We start from the raw sequence: 16,071 nt of genomic DNA on the forward strand, positions 1-16,071 counted from the left end.
CTTTCCCCCCAAAATAAAATTAGAAAGTATCTCCACTGCCCCAAAGAAATTCTTTATATAAAAGCAGCATCTCTCTGAAAGATCCCAGGATTTAGAGTAGAGGGTGGAGCGTAGGATCCAGAGAAGGGGAACCTTTAAGAACGCAGAACGGAACCCCGATAATTTCTTCTTTTCGCTTTTTAGTTCTGGTCATTTCTGAGCTTTTGAAAGCTGAGAACGCAGCCGTCAACTGAAAAGCAGGTTAGATATCCCCAAAAGCACTTCCAACATTATTGGAGGCTGAAAGACTGGAAGATTTAGACGTAAACAGAAACACACGAACATGTCTGGTTCACACGGAACACTAAACCGTGGTTTGTTTTGTTTGGAATTATGAAGCGAGCCTAGAACTGTGGTTTGCTTTCTGCCAACAAGCCATGATCCGAAGTCAGGGTTTGGTTTTGGGCCTACGAACCAAACCAAATCTGTTGCTGCTCTAGTTATCTCCCGCTTGGACTACTGCAATGCGCTCTACGTGGGTCTACCTTTGAAGGTGACCCGGAAACTACAACTAATCCAGAATGCGGCAGCTAGACTGGGGACTGGGAGCATCCGCCGAGACCACATAACACCGGTCTTGAAAGACCTACATTGGCTCCCAGTACATTTCCGAGCAGAATTCAAAGTGTTGGTGTTGACCTTTAAAGCCCTAAACGGCCTCGGCCCAGTATACCTGAAGGAGTGTCTCCACTCCCATCGTTCTGCCCAGACACTGAGGTCCAGCACTGAGGGCCTTCTGGTGGTTCCCTCCCTGCGAGAAGCAAAGCTACAGGGAACCAGGTAGAGGGCCTTCTCGGTGGTGGTGCCCGCCCTGTGGAATGCCCTCCCACCAGATGTCAAAGAGATAAACAACTACCTGACATTTAGAAGACATCTGAAGGCAGCCCTGTTCAGGGAAGCTTTTAATGTGTGACATTTAATGTATTTTTAATCTTTGTTGGAAGCCACCTAGAGTGGCTGGGGAAACCCAGCCAGATGGGTGGGGTACAAATAATAAATTATTATTATTATTAGTAGTAGTAGTAGTATGATGTTAACATCCCTGAGCCAGGCTGGGAAAATATGCTTTGGGCCCTTTGACTGCATGCCTTCTAATGCTTCTACTTCCATGGCAGAGTTTATTTTAACATACAGCGCACCAAGAGGGGATTTATTTATTTAGGGTTTTGGAGAAGGCTCCAGGCTCAGGGCTTGGGGTACCTGCAAAGCGCTGGAGTGATCGTTCTGGCAGGCGAGCTCCTGCTCTACCTCCGAAGCCTCCAGCAAGTTCCTCTCGCTCACCAGCCGGGAAAGCTCCCCCACCACCGTGACGTGCTTGGAAACAGTGCCGGACATCTTCTTGAACTGAGGGTAGTTCTCCACAAAGGCCTGAAGGATGGAAAGGAAGGGAAGAGGGCACCTCAGAGCCCAGCTGCTGAATCACGTTCCCTCAACGCAGCTCCAGGTGGTACCCAAAGTTCTCCCTGTTTTACCCTGCTAAGAACCCTGCGAGGTAAAGGTAAAGGGAGGTGGTACATGACACCAGTCAAGCTTGCAAAAATTTATCATTTGCCCGATAATAAATGTTGGAAATGTAAAGAGACCGAAGGCACATTCTTTCACCTTTGGTGGACATGCCCAAGGATTAAGACTTTCTGGGAAATGATCTACAATGAAATGACAAAGGTATTTAAATATACTTTTCTGAAGAAACCAGAGGCCTTTCTCCTGGGCATGGTCGGCCAATTGGTACTAAAGAAGGATAGAACTTTCTTTATGTATGCTACAACAGCAGCAATAATACTTATTGCAAAGTACTGGAAGACACAAGATCTACCCACCTGGGAAGAATGGCAGATGAAGGTGATGGACTATATGGAACTGGCAGAAATGACTGGCAGAATCCGAGACCAGGGAGAAGAGTCGGTGGAAGAAGATTGGAAGAAATTTAAAGTTTATTTACAGAAACATTGTAAAATTAAGGAATGTTAGAAGGAGGCTGGAATGAATTTATGTGGCTTCAGCAGAAATATTATAAAGGATTAAGTAAAAATAGATTGTTAATGGATGAAAGGAGGAAAGGTAAAGTTACATTATACTAAGACAAATTATAGGATAAAAATTGGGAAAGATGGAAAGGATTTGCTGAAATAGCTAACCGAACTAGAATACAAAAAAGGGAGGTGCGAGGTCAAGGAAAAAAGCAAATGAAAGATAAGTCATGGGAAGGATCGTTGTGTTTTTTAATTGTTTCTATTTTTCTGTTTTTCTGTTTTTTATAACTATTTTTTTTCTTTTTTTTCTTTTTCTATTCTCTTCTTTCCTTATTGTGATGTGTTGTCAAGTTTTTGTTTAACTTGGAGTTATCTTTTTTTCTTTTTGTAACATTTAAAACTTTAATAAATATTATTTTAAAAAAACAAAAAAACTTCCAGGTTTGCGGTGTTTGGGAGTCAAAATGTCCGAGTTCCAGGGCGTTTGGGATCCAAGGTATGACTGTATTTTACTACTATCACTATAATTTTTCAGTAAGGGTATAACTATTTTTAATGGACATCAGATATTCTATGAAGTGTAAGCAAAAAATATATTTTTACATGGGGCCTGTGTTTTTATCCACAAAACCAGAGGTGTAACCTCTTAAAAAAATAAACAACTAAATGGACAACTGGGGGAAAAAAGGTAAAGGTAAAGGGACCCCTGACCATTAGGTCCAGTCGTGACCGACTCTGGAGTCGTGGCACTCATCTCACTTTATTGGCCGAGGGAGCCGGCATACAGCTTCCAGGTCATGTGGCCAGCATGACTAAGCCGCTTCTGGCGAACCAGAGCAGCGCACGGAAACGCTGTTTACCTTCCCACCAGAGCCGTACCTATTTATCTACTTGCACTTTGACGTGCTTTCGAACTGCTAGGTTGGCAGGAGCCGGGACCGAGCAACAGGAGCTCATCCCGTGGCAGGGATTCAAACCGCCGACCTTCCGATCAGCAAGCCCAAGAGGCTCAGTGGTTTAACCCACAGCACCATGATCAGGCTAAAAGGCAGGATCAGCAAATTTTTCAGCAGGGGCCGGTCCACTGTCCCTCAGACCTTGTGGGGGGCCAGACTATATTTTGAAAAAAAATAAAAATGAACTAATTCCTATGCCCCAGAGATGAATTTTAAATAAAAGGACACATTCTACTCATGTAAAAACACGCTGATTCCCAGATCGTCTGTGGGCTGGATTTAGAAACCGATTGGACAGGATCCAGCCCCCGGGCCTTAGTTTGCCTACCCATGCTAAAAGGCAATGATTGGCCCCGAGTCAAGCTTCACAGCTGCGTGGGGATTTGAACCCAGGTCTCCTCCAGGTCCCAGTCCAAAACTGATTTTTTAAAAATTAATTTTTTATTGATTTTACATGAATTTATACGCAATAATTTTAATCATTCCAAAACATAAAAATAAAAAGGTTCTTTTGAAACCTTTGGACCTCCTCCTCTCCCTTCGTGGATTCCATTTCCAAAAAATAAAAATACTCTTTCTTTTTTCTGCGTTTTTTACCGTTCTCCATCTGTAATATGATCGTAGTTACCAAAGTTCATTTCACATTGCAAGTGTCATTGTATCCCTGCCAATGATTTCAACTGCCTACAGTGGTCTTTTAAGTATATTATAAAAAGTTTTTCCAATCTTCTAAGAAGACTTGAGCTTCCTGGTTTCTGATCTTTCCCGTCAGTCTCGCCATTTCTGCATATTCCATTAACTTGGTCTGCCGTTCCCCCAGGTCCAAAAGTCTTGCAAGCTCCCTGCTCCTGGGCAAGCGCTTGCTGATGGCCTTTCCCTAGAATGCTCTATTATTTTATTGTTGTTAGCTGCTCTGAGCCCAGCTTCGGCTGAGGAGGGCGGGATATAAATAAAAAAATTATTATTATTATTATTATTATTATTATTATTATTATTATTCCAAGCTACCTTCATGTCTGCGATGGATTCCAGCTTCTGCTGTTCCTTTGGCTTCCTCCGCTGGAAGTCTTCCATCAGGTTCTTGATGTTGCTTCCGATTTCCGCAAAGTTTAGGTACATGTTCTGCAAACGAGAAAAAGCAGCGGATTGAAGGAAATGTCAGGGGGGTCTGGATATTGCTAGAAGAAGCCAAAGGGGTCCCCAGCATCTCGTCCAGCATCATACAGAGCGTTCCCCAAAAGACTTTTTTTAAAAAAAATGGTTTGTATTTGATTTTACAAATATAAATTTATAACCGTACCAAATACACATCCATATTAAGAGACTACTCTGAATCTCGGGACTTCTCCCCCATCACCTCCATGGATTCTATTGTCAAGATTTTCAACTGCATATTATTTCATAATCTGTATTTTATGTCTACAGTGGTACCTCGGTCCTCAAAATTAATCCATTCTGGAAGTCCGTTCCAAAACCAAAGCGTTCCAAAACCAAGGCGCGCTTTCCCATAGAAAGTAATGCAAAGTGGGTTAATCCGTTCCAGACTTTTAAAAACAAACCCCAAAACAGCAATTTAACATGAATTTTACTATCTAACGAAACCGTTGAGTCATAAAATGAAAGCAATAGACAATGTACTGCAGTCACACAGTCAATCAATCAGTAGCTGTAGCGGGTTGCACACAGTCACAAAAACAAGAAGAGCCGCAAAAACAAAAACGCAAAATAAATAGCAAAAACAGGCAGACCTCAGTGTAACACTGAAAACGGAAGTGTGGCACTCAAAACGGAGCACGTTTGGCTTCTGAAAAAAGTTCGCAAAGTGGAACACTTACTTCCGGGTTTGCAGTGTTTGAGTACCAAGGCGTTTGAGAACCAAAGTACCACTGTATCCATATTGTCCATAGTATTTGATCCATTACAAGTGAGATTAAAATCCTGCTAATTTTTTCATCTGCTTACAGTGGTCTCCTAAATAAATTATAATTTTTCCCCATTTTTTTTTTGGAATTTCTTGCCTTCTTGGTTCCTGAACTTTCCGGTCAGTTTTGCCATTTCGGCGTAGTCCTAACAGCTTGGTTTGCCATTCCTCTTTCTTTCTTCTTCCCATCTCTGGGCTAATAGCATTTATGCTGCTGTTGTCACATACATAAAGAGTCTTTTCTGTTCCTTTGGGATATCAGTACAGTGGTACCTCGGCTTACATATGCTTCAGGTTACATACGCTTCAGGTTACGTACGCTTCAGGTTACAGACTCTGCTAACCCAGAAATACTACCTTGGGTTAAGAACTTGGTTTCAGGATGAGAACAGAAATCATGCTCCAGCGGCACGGCAGCAGCGGGAGGCCCCATTAGCTAAAGTGGTGCTTCAGGTTAAGAACAGTTTCAGGTTAAGAACGGACCTCCAGAACGAATTAAGTACTTAACCCGAGGTACCACTGTACCTATAATTCCTAACAAAAAGGCTTCTGGGTTGTTGTTGTTTTTTAACAAAAGTTATTTAAAACATTTTTTTCAATTCATTATATATCATTTCCCAGAAAGCCTTTATTACCCTACATGACCACCACATGTGATAAAAGGTACCTTCCAAAAGACTTACGTTGGCGTAAAACTCGTCATTCTCGGCCGACAAGACCACCTCCCGAAGGTCCTTACTTATGCCCGGGACTCGCGAGAGATCGATGCGGTTGTTGTTAATTCCAAGCAGCTCATGGACCATTGCCTGATATGTCCACTATGCAGAGAGGAAAAGAGAGTTAGCAGTAGCAAGGAAAGCTCCAAAACTTAGGAAATGGATCATTGGGACTTTCGCAGGCATCTCTAAACATCTCCATCTGAAACCCCGGGGAGCCACTGCCTGTCGAGTGTGCGTGCAGAAGCCAGGCCCTGTGACCAAGACTGGGGCCTTCCTAAGTTTGTTCTGAAGAGGCAAGGCGCGGCTGCACAGGTGAGGCCAATTGGTAACTCACAGCACCTGGTGGCAAGAGCTGGGAAGGGATATAAGTCAGCATTTCCCTTCGACTCTTTGCCACAGCAACATGTTCCCTGCCTTGCTGCGTTTGACTCCTTGCTTCTTGATCCTCGGACCCCTGACTTTGTGACTCCTCGCTTCTTGATCCTCAGACCCCTGATTCCTGGACTCCTCGCTTCTTGATCCTCGGACCCCTGACTTTGTGACTCCTTTCTTCTTGATCCTCGGCTCCCTGACTCCTTGCTTCTTGATCCTCTGACCCCTGACTTCGTGACTCCTTGCTTCTTGATCCTCGGACCCCTGACTTCGTGACTCCTTGCTTCTTGATCCTCTGACCCCTGACTTCGTGACTCCTTGCTTCTTGATCCTCGGACCCCTGACTTCGTGACTCCTTGCTTCTTGATCCTCTGACCCCTGACTTCGTGACTCCTTGCTTCTTGATCCTCGGACCCCTGACTTCGTGACTCCTTGCTTCTTGATCCTCGGACCCCTGACTTCGTGACTCCTTGCTTCTTGATCCTCGGACCCCTGACTTCGTGACTCCTTGCTTCTTGATCCTCGGACCCCTGACTTCGTGACTCCTTGCTTCTTGATCCTCGGACCCCTGACTTCGTGACTCCTTGCTTCTTGATCCTCGGACCCCTGACTTCGTGACTCCTTGCTTCTTGATCCTCGGACCCCTGACTTCGTGACTCCTTGCTTCTTGATCCTCGGACCCCTGACTTCGTGACTCCTTGCTTCTTGATCCTCAGACCCCTGACTTCGTGACTCCTTGCTTCTTGATCCTCGGACTCTTGGCTTCCTGACTCCTGGCTTCTGGACCCCCGTTCCTGCTCCCACCCCGCCATCTTCCCCATGGTCCTGACATCCCCAGCCAGGACTTTGATCGCCCGTGAACCGGACCATGACACTGCCAGCCAGTGTAGGCAACGCTGACCCAGATGGACCAGTGGCGCTTGGTTTAGTGTTGGGGAGGGCTAGCAATAAATCACACCGAGTAGGCGAACTCTTTATCAGAAAAAACAAGGTGTGCTCAGGAGTGCCTGGCCAATAAGCAGTAGGTCTTGCCTCTATGAGCAAGTACCATATGTGCTGCCGGGGTGCAAAGATCCGCCCAGCGTCCCCAAATTTAGTTAATTTTGCGTGCATGGCACCATTGAGAACGACAAGCGCCAATGTTGAGTCTGTGAAGTGCCACCGTTGTGAATGACCATCGCCGCTGGCGCAGCGCATCTTTGGTAAATAAGTGCACAAAGTCGAAAGTCCTTTAGTGAAACAGTAGGTATATATTTCGGTAATATCTAGGTATATATGTATTTTGTTTTTCTAGCTTGATCAAAATTATTTATTTCATAACAGGTAGATAAGAGCTTTGGCGGCTTCAGCGGCGGGCACCAGGTGCCCCCCAGAATTCAGCGCCCGGGTGCCCTGCACCCCTGGGTAAAGACAGCCTTGCCTATATGATAAATAAGGCAATGATATGTGCAATTTCACAATATGCAGAGGATAATATGTGCAAAGAAACCAGAGAGAAGAGCTGACGGAAGTCCTGGGGGGAGGGGATAAAAAGGGAGGGAAATGTAAATGGTTATATTGATTGATAATTTGTTTGTTAAAACTGTTCAATAAAAATATATAAAAAAAAGATGGCCCTGCCTATGAGGAAGTTGTGGGGACTAAGTTCCATCCTCTCTGGAGGTTTTCCGAAGCAATCTGAGACTATGCCATCACACCTGCCTTTGCTCCTCCCGTTTCATGCCTCTCCTGGTCCTGGGTGGCCAGGAGGGAGGGGAGCTTGCTGCAGCAAGCGGGGGAGACACCTGTGCCTCTCATCTCTGCCTCTTGGCCTCCCTCCTCCGGACTGCTCTCTGCCACAGACTCTCTGCTCGCTAAGATCTCTGGCTTCCGACACCACCTCCTCCTCCTCCCAGGTAGAAGGCAGATCCACAGATTCCCATTTAAAGACAGCTTCAAGGCGACAGAGAGGAACGAGGCTCTCACCTGGTTCAGGAGTGGAGTGATGGCGTCATCCGAGCGGTCCAGGAGCAGCAGCAACGGAGGGACTTCGGTGCGGCGGAAGTCAAAAAGCTCATACTCTTTCGTGATCACTTGCTGTTTGGAGGGGAGGAAAGGAATAGGCAAGCCAGGTAGTTAAGGTCTGAAAAGGTCCTCTGCACAGGGATTGCAAACTTAGTTTTTCTACCCTGACACTGGAAGGCAAAAAAGACAGGCCTGTGACTTTTTTGGCTCAGTGGGAGAGCAATTGCTTGTCTTGCAAGTTCAGTCTCCAGGGGCATCTCCAGTTAGGCCCCTGCCTGAAATCTAGAGAGCTACTGCTGCCAGCCAGTGTAGGCAATACTAAGCTAGATGGGCCCCAAATTCAAATAAAAGGGTTTTCGTTTTAATATATAACCCCAAATAACAAAATAGAACTTCATGAGACAAGCACATAAAAACGAAACCGAACTGAACCAAGGTTGGCACGGGATCATATAGTCAAGAGAAGAAATGATAAAGCTGGTTATCCAGATATTTCCAGTAAGACAGGTAAGTGCAAGGTGCCGTCCGAAGAAACGAGAGAGCAAAAAGTGTGGCGTTCGTGACTTGCAAGGTCTAGAGAAACACAACAGCTGAGAGACCTCCAGACGAACAAGGACTGCTGAGAATAAAAAGCTCTGTCTTACATCAAGAAACATTTCCAACCAGTTACATCAGGGCTTTCCAAACTTTTCATGTTGACGACACACTTTTTAGACACGCATCACTTCTTGACACGGTAATTCAGTTTTACTAGCAAACCAGAGGTTAAACTTACCCCTTTCTAGCCCTGGGAGGAGGGCTGGGAGCATTGGTGTGAGACCAAACCCCTCCCCACTGCTTCCGACACACAAAACATGTCACGACACACAGTTTGGAAAGCTCTGAATTAGATGGTAAAGGTAAAGGTGAAGGGACCCCTGACCGTTAGGTTCAGTCACGGATGACTCTGGGGTTGCGGCGCTCATCTCGCTTTATGGGCCGAGGGAGCCGGTGTACAGCTTCCGGGTCATGTGGCCAGCATGACTAAGCCGCTTGTGGAGAACCAGAGCAGCACACGGAAATGCCGTTTACCTTCTCGCCGGAGTGGTACCTATTTATCTACTTGCACTGGCATGCTTTCAAACTGATATGTTGGCAGGAGCAGGGACCAAGAAACAGGAGCTCACCCATCGCGGGGATTCGAACCGCCGACCTTCTGATCGGCAAGCCCTAGGCTCTGTGGTTTAACCCACAGCGCCACCCGTGTCCCAAATTAGATGTTACTTATCCCTAATTTCTTGAGAGACTTGTGGAAGAGGCAAAGGGTGCTTTACAATTTATCACATGTATTTTGTTGAGCACTGCCCTGATGTTCTCTTTAAAAAATAATAACTCACTAGGCATTGTCATACAAATACTTTTACTAAATAAGAACGAACCTTGACGCACTCTGCCAGCCTCTTGGCTGGTTCAGAAGAGAGCTGGTAGCGGATCATGGGGCATTTCTTCAGGGACAGGAGCAGAGCGGTCAAGCCTTGGGTGGTCCTGGACAACTGAGCCTGGTCCCAGCTGTGGCCCTAAAAAAATATGGTGAAGAGATCAATGAGAGCCGAGCAAGACCTGTTTGGTTTTATTTCATTTATTACAGTTGCACACTGCCACCTGATGTTCCGTTAACACCCCGTGATCTTCATGATGTATTACTGATGTAGTTTGTGGGGGTGTAACATGGGGATTAGGTAAAGGAATGCCTGACCATTAGGTCCAGTCGTGGCCGACTCTGGGGTTGCGGCGCTCATCTCGTTTTATTGGCTGAGGGAGCCAGTGTACAGCTTCCGGGTCATGTGGCCAGCATGACTAAGCCGCTTCTGGAAACGCCGTTTACCTTCCCGCCGGAGTGGTACCTATTTATCTACTTGCACTTGACGTGCTTTCGAACTGCTAAGTAGGCAGGAGCAGGGACCAAGCAACGGGAGCTCACCCCATCACGGGGATTCGAACCGCCGACCTTGTGATCGACAAGTCCTAGGCTCTGTGGTTTAACCCACAGCGCCACCCGCATCCCCTAACATGGGGATTAGCAGCTAATAAAAGTTTGGGGGCTCTTTATTCGGGGCTTCCATCTTGTTCCACCTTCTGGCAGGTGGGAGTCCTGTTGCGACAGTCTTCAATAAAGACCAAGCCTACTGGCTGCTGTTTTGCTCTGGTATTCCTGGCTGGTGTCCTTGTTTTTTGTCCAAGGGAGCCCTCAGATTTCTCCGTTAACAGGGGAAGTTCACGACATAAAAATACGACATAAAAATATGCAACGAAAGCAGCCAGCAGCCTGCTTAGGTGATGCCCCGGGAGCACCTACAGAATCGTAGAGGTAAAGGTAAAGGACCCCTGGACAGTTCAGTCCAGTCAAAGGTGACTATGGGGTTGCGGCACTCATCTCGCTTTCAGGCTGAGGGAGCCAGTGTTTGTCCACAGACAGCTTTTCTGGGTCATGTGACCAGCATGACTAAACCGCTTCTGGCGCAACGGGACACCATGACAGAAACCAGAGTACACAGAAACGCCGTTTACCTTCCCGCCGCAGTGGTACCTATTTATCTACTTGCACTGGTGTGCTTTCGAACTGCTAGGTTGGCAGGAGCTAGGACAGAGCAACGGGAGTTCACCACCGTCATGGTGATTCAAACCGCCGACCTTCTGATTGGCAAGCCCAAGAGGCTCAGTGGTTTAGACCGCAGTGTCACCTGCGTCGGAAGGGGTCATCTGGTCCAACCCCCTGAGATGAACCCATGACGAGACGGCTCTCCTATGACAAAACATCTTGCTTAGTCTGCTGCTAAGTGATTTTTGAAGCCTCCGGACATTTGATGCAGTTATCACACCCCTTTGGACGGCCACAGCTTCCCCTGAAGAATTCTGAGAACTGGTGCTGAGAGTTATGAGGAGGCCTGGAATTTACCGGGATTCCTCTCATGCCACCTACCTGACAGCAGGCAGAGATATTGAGAGAGAACACATGTGGGTTCACGGCGATGTAGTCTCCGTAGAATTCCTGCCAGGCGAGAAACAGGAGAGACTCAGTGTCATAGCAATGCCCAAGAAGCTATTTAACTATTTAACCAGGCCCGGTGTCAACGTGTGGCAAAGCGAGGTTGGGTATAAAGCAGGGGCAGGGTTTGTCACTACGGCAGCTAAACTGGTGAGTGGGAGCGGCCACCAGTCTTGAAAGTCCTACACTGGCTCCCAGTACGTTTCCGAGCACAATTCAAAGTGTTGGTGCCGACCTTTAAAGTCCTAAATGGCCTCGGTCCAGTATACCTGAAGGAGCATCTCCACCCCCATCGTTCTACCCGGACACTGAGGTCCAGCTCTGAGGGCCTTCTGGCGGTTCCCTCACTGCGATAAGCCAAGTTACAGGGAACCAGGCAGAGGGCCTTCTTGGTAGTGGCACCCGCCCTGTGGAACACCCTCCCACCAGATGTCAAAGAGAACAACAACTACCAGACTTTTAGAAGACATCTGAAGGCAGCCCTGTTTAGGGAAGTTTTTAACGTTTGATGTATTACTGTATTTTAATATTTTGTTGAAAGCCGCCTAGAGTGGCTGGGGAAACTCAGCCAGATGGGCAGGGGATAAATAATAAATAATTATTATTATTATTATTATTATTATTATTATTATTATTATTATTATTATATTCCAGAACAGATTAAGTTCATAAACTGAGGTACCACTGTATACAACATGAACGTAAGATAGACTGTCTCACAGCATTAACACCCGAAAAGATCTGGCTTTTCCATTAGTCGCAGCTTAGGATCCAGTACAGATCAAACATGTCTCTGTGTCTCCAGCTTCCAACCTGCTCTCAGCTCAGCTCTCACTAAAGACACTTCAGTGGACAGCTATGGTCATTGCCTTACAAATAAACTTGTCTGACTAGTTCAGTGATAGAATCCTCTGTTGATAAACCTCACTGTGGAGAGGACTCCAAGAATTGGGAGGAACTCAGGGCATCATCCAGATTATTATTATATTCGAGGAGAATAGGATTGCCTGCCTCATGCATCATGAAGAGTTGGGCAAGGGGAGAGGCTTAAGGGCCTGGGGGGCTGCATTAGATCGTTGCACCAAATTCTACTGCAACAGCACCAGTCCGCCTCTACATCTCCAAAACAGCAGGGATACTTTCTTTTTTTTATAATATTTTATTAAGTTTTCCATTTTACAGTTTATAAGCACTTCCTCATTTTTCACCCTATTTTTGCTCACATGAGGTACTCGACTCCCACCCCCCCACCCAAGTCTCACGGTTACCATAATTGTTTATAATGTCCTCGCATTTATACTTCTTCCTCTTTACATTATACAATTCCCATTGTCCGTTTTTAAGGAAAATGTAAATAGTTAGGGTCATCAACATTACAAGTCGTCTTCATTCAATCCTGCTAGTGTTGTTGATCGTTTACAATTGTCCTTTAAATACTGCATAAATTTACCCCAGTCTTTTTGGAAAGCTTGATCACACAGGTTTCGGATTTCCCCGGTCAGCTTCGCCAGTTCTGCATATTCCATCTTCTTCATCTGCCACTCTTCAATTGTTGGTAGTTCCTGTTGCTTCCATTTTTGGTTTCTCTCTCCCCTACTATACCCAGTAAAAATGCTTCTGGTTTTTAACAAATGTACTTTTGTACATTTTCTTTAATTCATTACTAATCAAATCCCAGAAGGTTTTTACTTTGCTACAAGTCCAGCACGTGATAGAAATTTCCTTCTTTTTCTTTACATTTCCAACATTCCTTTTTTTTTCATCTTACACATTTTAGCCAATTTAGTTGGTGTTAAATACCACCTATACATCATTTTCATAGTATTTTCTTTTAATGCACTACAGGCCGTAAATTTAATTCCCTCATTCAGCAGGGAGCCTTTCCTCAAAAAGGAAGCCCAGAGATACAAAAACTGATGGAATATGCAGAAACGATGAAACTTACTGGAAGAATAAGAAATCAACATAACTTTTTTTTTGTAAAAGAATGGAAACAGTTTACGGAATTATTAAATTGTTAAATTGTAAACAGATAAGATCATTGACAATATTATTGTAATAACATGCAATTTCATAAGAGTACAGTAGCACCTCGAAAGTCAAACGGAATCCGTTCCGGAAGTCCGTTTGACTTCCGAAACTTTAGGAAACCAAGGTGCGGATTCTGATTGGCTGCAGGAAGCTCCTGCAGCCAATCAGAAGCCACGTAAACTGCATTGGAAGTTCAGGTTCCAAAAGAATGTTTGCAAACCAGAACACACACTTCCGATTCTGCAATGTTTGGGAGCCAAAAACGTTCGACTCGCAAGGCATTCGGGACCCAAGGTCCGACTGTATATATTTAAAGAAGATGAATAAATGACTAAATTAAGTTAATGTGGATATGCAGAAGATGTTTTAAAAAATAAATTTAAGCGTCTTTTGCGCAAAAAATGAGAAATCAAAAAAATACAAAGTTAATTTCTGCATGGAATAAATTTATGGTCTATATTGAAGGAAATTGTAAAAACCTACCAACTATAGCAGGTCTGATTTAATATCTTACGATGTATTAACCAGTTACCAACACCAGTTGTGGAAAATGAAGTTCTTAAATTAAGAAACACGAAGTCAGCAGGGAAGGAAGTCAGTCTATGTGTATTTTAGTTTTGTTTTGTCTCATATTTACTTTTTTATCTTTTTCTACCTCTTTTTTTTTCTCTTTTTGTATTATATGTATTGTTACTTTTTTCTTTGAATTTACTCTTTTTTGTTCTGTTTTGTGATGTCTTATCTGAAATCTAATAAAAAGATATTACAAAAAAAATAAATAAATAAATTTAAGGAGCCGCAGAAAGAGGGGGGAAGGAAGCCAAGTTTAGAAATGTCGATATGATTCTAAAATCAGTGGAATGTATAAACCTGAAAAGTAGAAATAATTTTTTTAAAAAAGGAAGCCAAGAGACTTCCTGGACTTGTGGCTCGTTGACCGTAGACATACCTGGACTTCTGCCACAACTTCCTGCTCGTCTGCCTCGGCCAGAGACTTGACGTTGCTCTTGCTGATGACGTTGCTGAAATCTGGAAGGAGGCAGGGAGAGAAAGGAAGCAGGATAAGCGAGAGACAGAAGGGGGAAACAATGGCAATGGTCGCTGGGTGGGATGTGGGTCTGTTCCACGGTGGGCCCTAACCACTCTCCCCCCCCCCATTTTTTTTATTCATTTTATAACGCAAATAAACAACACAAACAGAAAAACAAACAATACAGTGGTACCTCGGGTTACATACACTTCAGGTTACATACGCTTCAGGTTACAGACTCTGCTGACCCAGAAATAGTACCTCGGGTTAAGAACTTTGCTTCAGGATGAGAACAGAAATTGCAGCAGTGGCAGCAGAAGGCCCCATTAGCTAAAGTGGTGCTTCAGGTTAAGAACAGTTTCAGGTTAAGTATGGACCTCCGGAATGAATTAAGTACTTAACCTGAGGTACCACTGTACAAACAAATTCTTGTTTTATCCTTATTTTTTCTAAACATTGTTAGGTGAGCTTCCCTAAGTCCCCTCCCCCATCAGATTTTCATTTTACCTCATCTTTAGCAGTTTACATATATCATAATTTTTAACCATTTTTAACACACTTACTTTTACCATAATAATCTTCACATATTATCCTTTACAAATAATACTATTTTAAAATACACTGTCTTCTACTTCTAACCCCACATCCTGTATCCACTTCCAAAGCTATTCTAAGATTTAAATATTAAACATATTTTTTTCAGATATTCTATAAACTTCTTCCAACCTTCTTCCACCGCCTCTTCTCTCTGGTCTCGGAGTCTCCCAGTCAGTTCGGCAAGTTCCATATACAGTGGTGCCTCGCAAGACGAAAATAATTCGTTCCGCGAGTCGCTTCGTCTTGCGATTTTTTCGTCTTGCGGAGCGCGGATTCCCCGGGTTTTTACGAAAAAGGAAGCAAACTCGCAAAACGTTTTCGTCTTGGGAAGCAAGCCCATAGGGAAATTCGTCTTGCGAAGCACCTCGAAAAACGGAAAACCCTTTCGTCTAGTGCGTTTTTTTTCTTGCGAGGCATTCGTCTTGCGGGGCACCACTGTAGTCCATGGGCCCTATCCACTCTTGACTTTCTCCCCATCAAACACTTCCAGGAGCAGGGGCAAAATCAGCCTTAGGCTGCAAACCAAAGCAGCTGTTCTGCTCCATCGGGGTGATTGCGTAAGCCGAGGGCGACCTCTAGAGACCTGTTTGGGTCAGCTCATGCCATCCCCAAATAACCGAAGGTTTGTGGTTAATGCAGCTATCAATGAGAACCGCTTATTCTTAAAAGATGTGCCGTTCTCTCAAAGGAGAGGTCCAAGGCAGCTAACACATGCATAAAAAAGAAGCAATTGATGAATCATTGTACAGTGGTACCTCGGGTTAAGTACTTCATTTCAACTTAATGTCAAAGCGATAAACAACTACCTGACATTCAGAAGACATCTGAAGGCAGCCCTGTTCAGGGAAGTTTTTAACGTGTGATATTTTACTGTATTTTTGGTTTCCATGGAAGCCGCCCAGAGTGGCTGGGGAGGCCCAGCCAGATGGGCGGGGTATAAATAAATAAATAAATAAATAATAATAATAATAATAATAATAATTTGTTCCGGAGGTCTGTACTTAACCTGAAACTATTCTTAACTTGACATCACCTTGCCAACAAAGGTCCGTATCGTTAAAGCTATGGTTTTCCCAGTAGTGATGTATGGAAGTGAGAGCTGGACCATAAAGAAGGCTGATCGCCAAAGAATGGATGCTTTTGAATTCTGGTGCTGGAGGAGACTCTTGAGAGTCCCATGGACTGCAAGAAGATCCAACCTCTCCATTCTGAAGGAAATCAGCCCTGAGTGCTCACTGGAAGGACAGATCCTGAAGCTGAGGCTCCAAGACTTTGGCCACCTCATGAGAAGAGAAGACTCCCTGGAAAAGACCCTGATGTTGGGAAAGATGGAGGGCACAAGGAGAAGGGGACGACAGAGGATGAGATGGTGGGACAGTGTTCTTGATGCTACCAGCATGAGGG

General features: G+C 44.7%; 1 protein-coding gene across 2 annotated transcripts in view; it reads right to left on the reverse strand.

Annotated features, from left to right (window-relative positions):
• Window positions 1-16,071, reverse strand: part of VPS45 (vacuolar protein sorting 45 homolog) — a 63,208-nt gene that overhangs the window by 30,386 nt on the left and 16,751 nt on the right. For both annotated transcript variants that reach the window (XM_079958147.1, XM_079958146.1), the window contains exons 4-10: window positions 13,990-14,069; window positions 10,944-11,012; window positions 9,403-9,540; window positions 7,946-8,056; window positions 5,573-5,707; window positions 3,977-4,090; window positions 1,240-1,407 (exon numbers count right to left, since the gene is read on the reverse strand). In XM_079958147.1, the coding sequence (XP_079814273.1) occupies window positions 1,240-1,407; window positions 3,977-4,090; window positions 5,573-5,707; window positions 7,946-8,056; window positions 9,403-9,540; window positions 10,944-11,012; window positions 13,990-14,069 (815 nt within the window). The remainder of the gene's footprint in view (window positions 1-1,239; window positions 1,408-3,976; window positions 4,091-5,572; window positions 5,708-7,945; window positions 8,057-9,402; window positions 9,541-10,943; window positions 11,013-13,989; window positions 14,070-16,071) is intronic.

This window comes from Podarcis cretensis (assembly GCF_951804945.1).
Source record: "Podarcis cretensis genome assembly, chromosome: 16".
NCBI classification, from domain to species: Eukaryota; Metazoa; Chordata; class Lepidosauria; order Squamata; family Lacertidae; genus Podarcis; species Podarcis cretensis.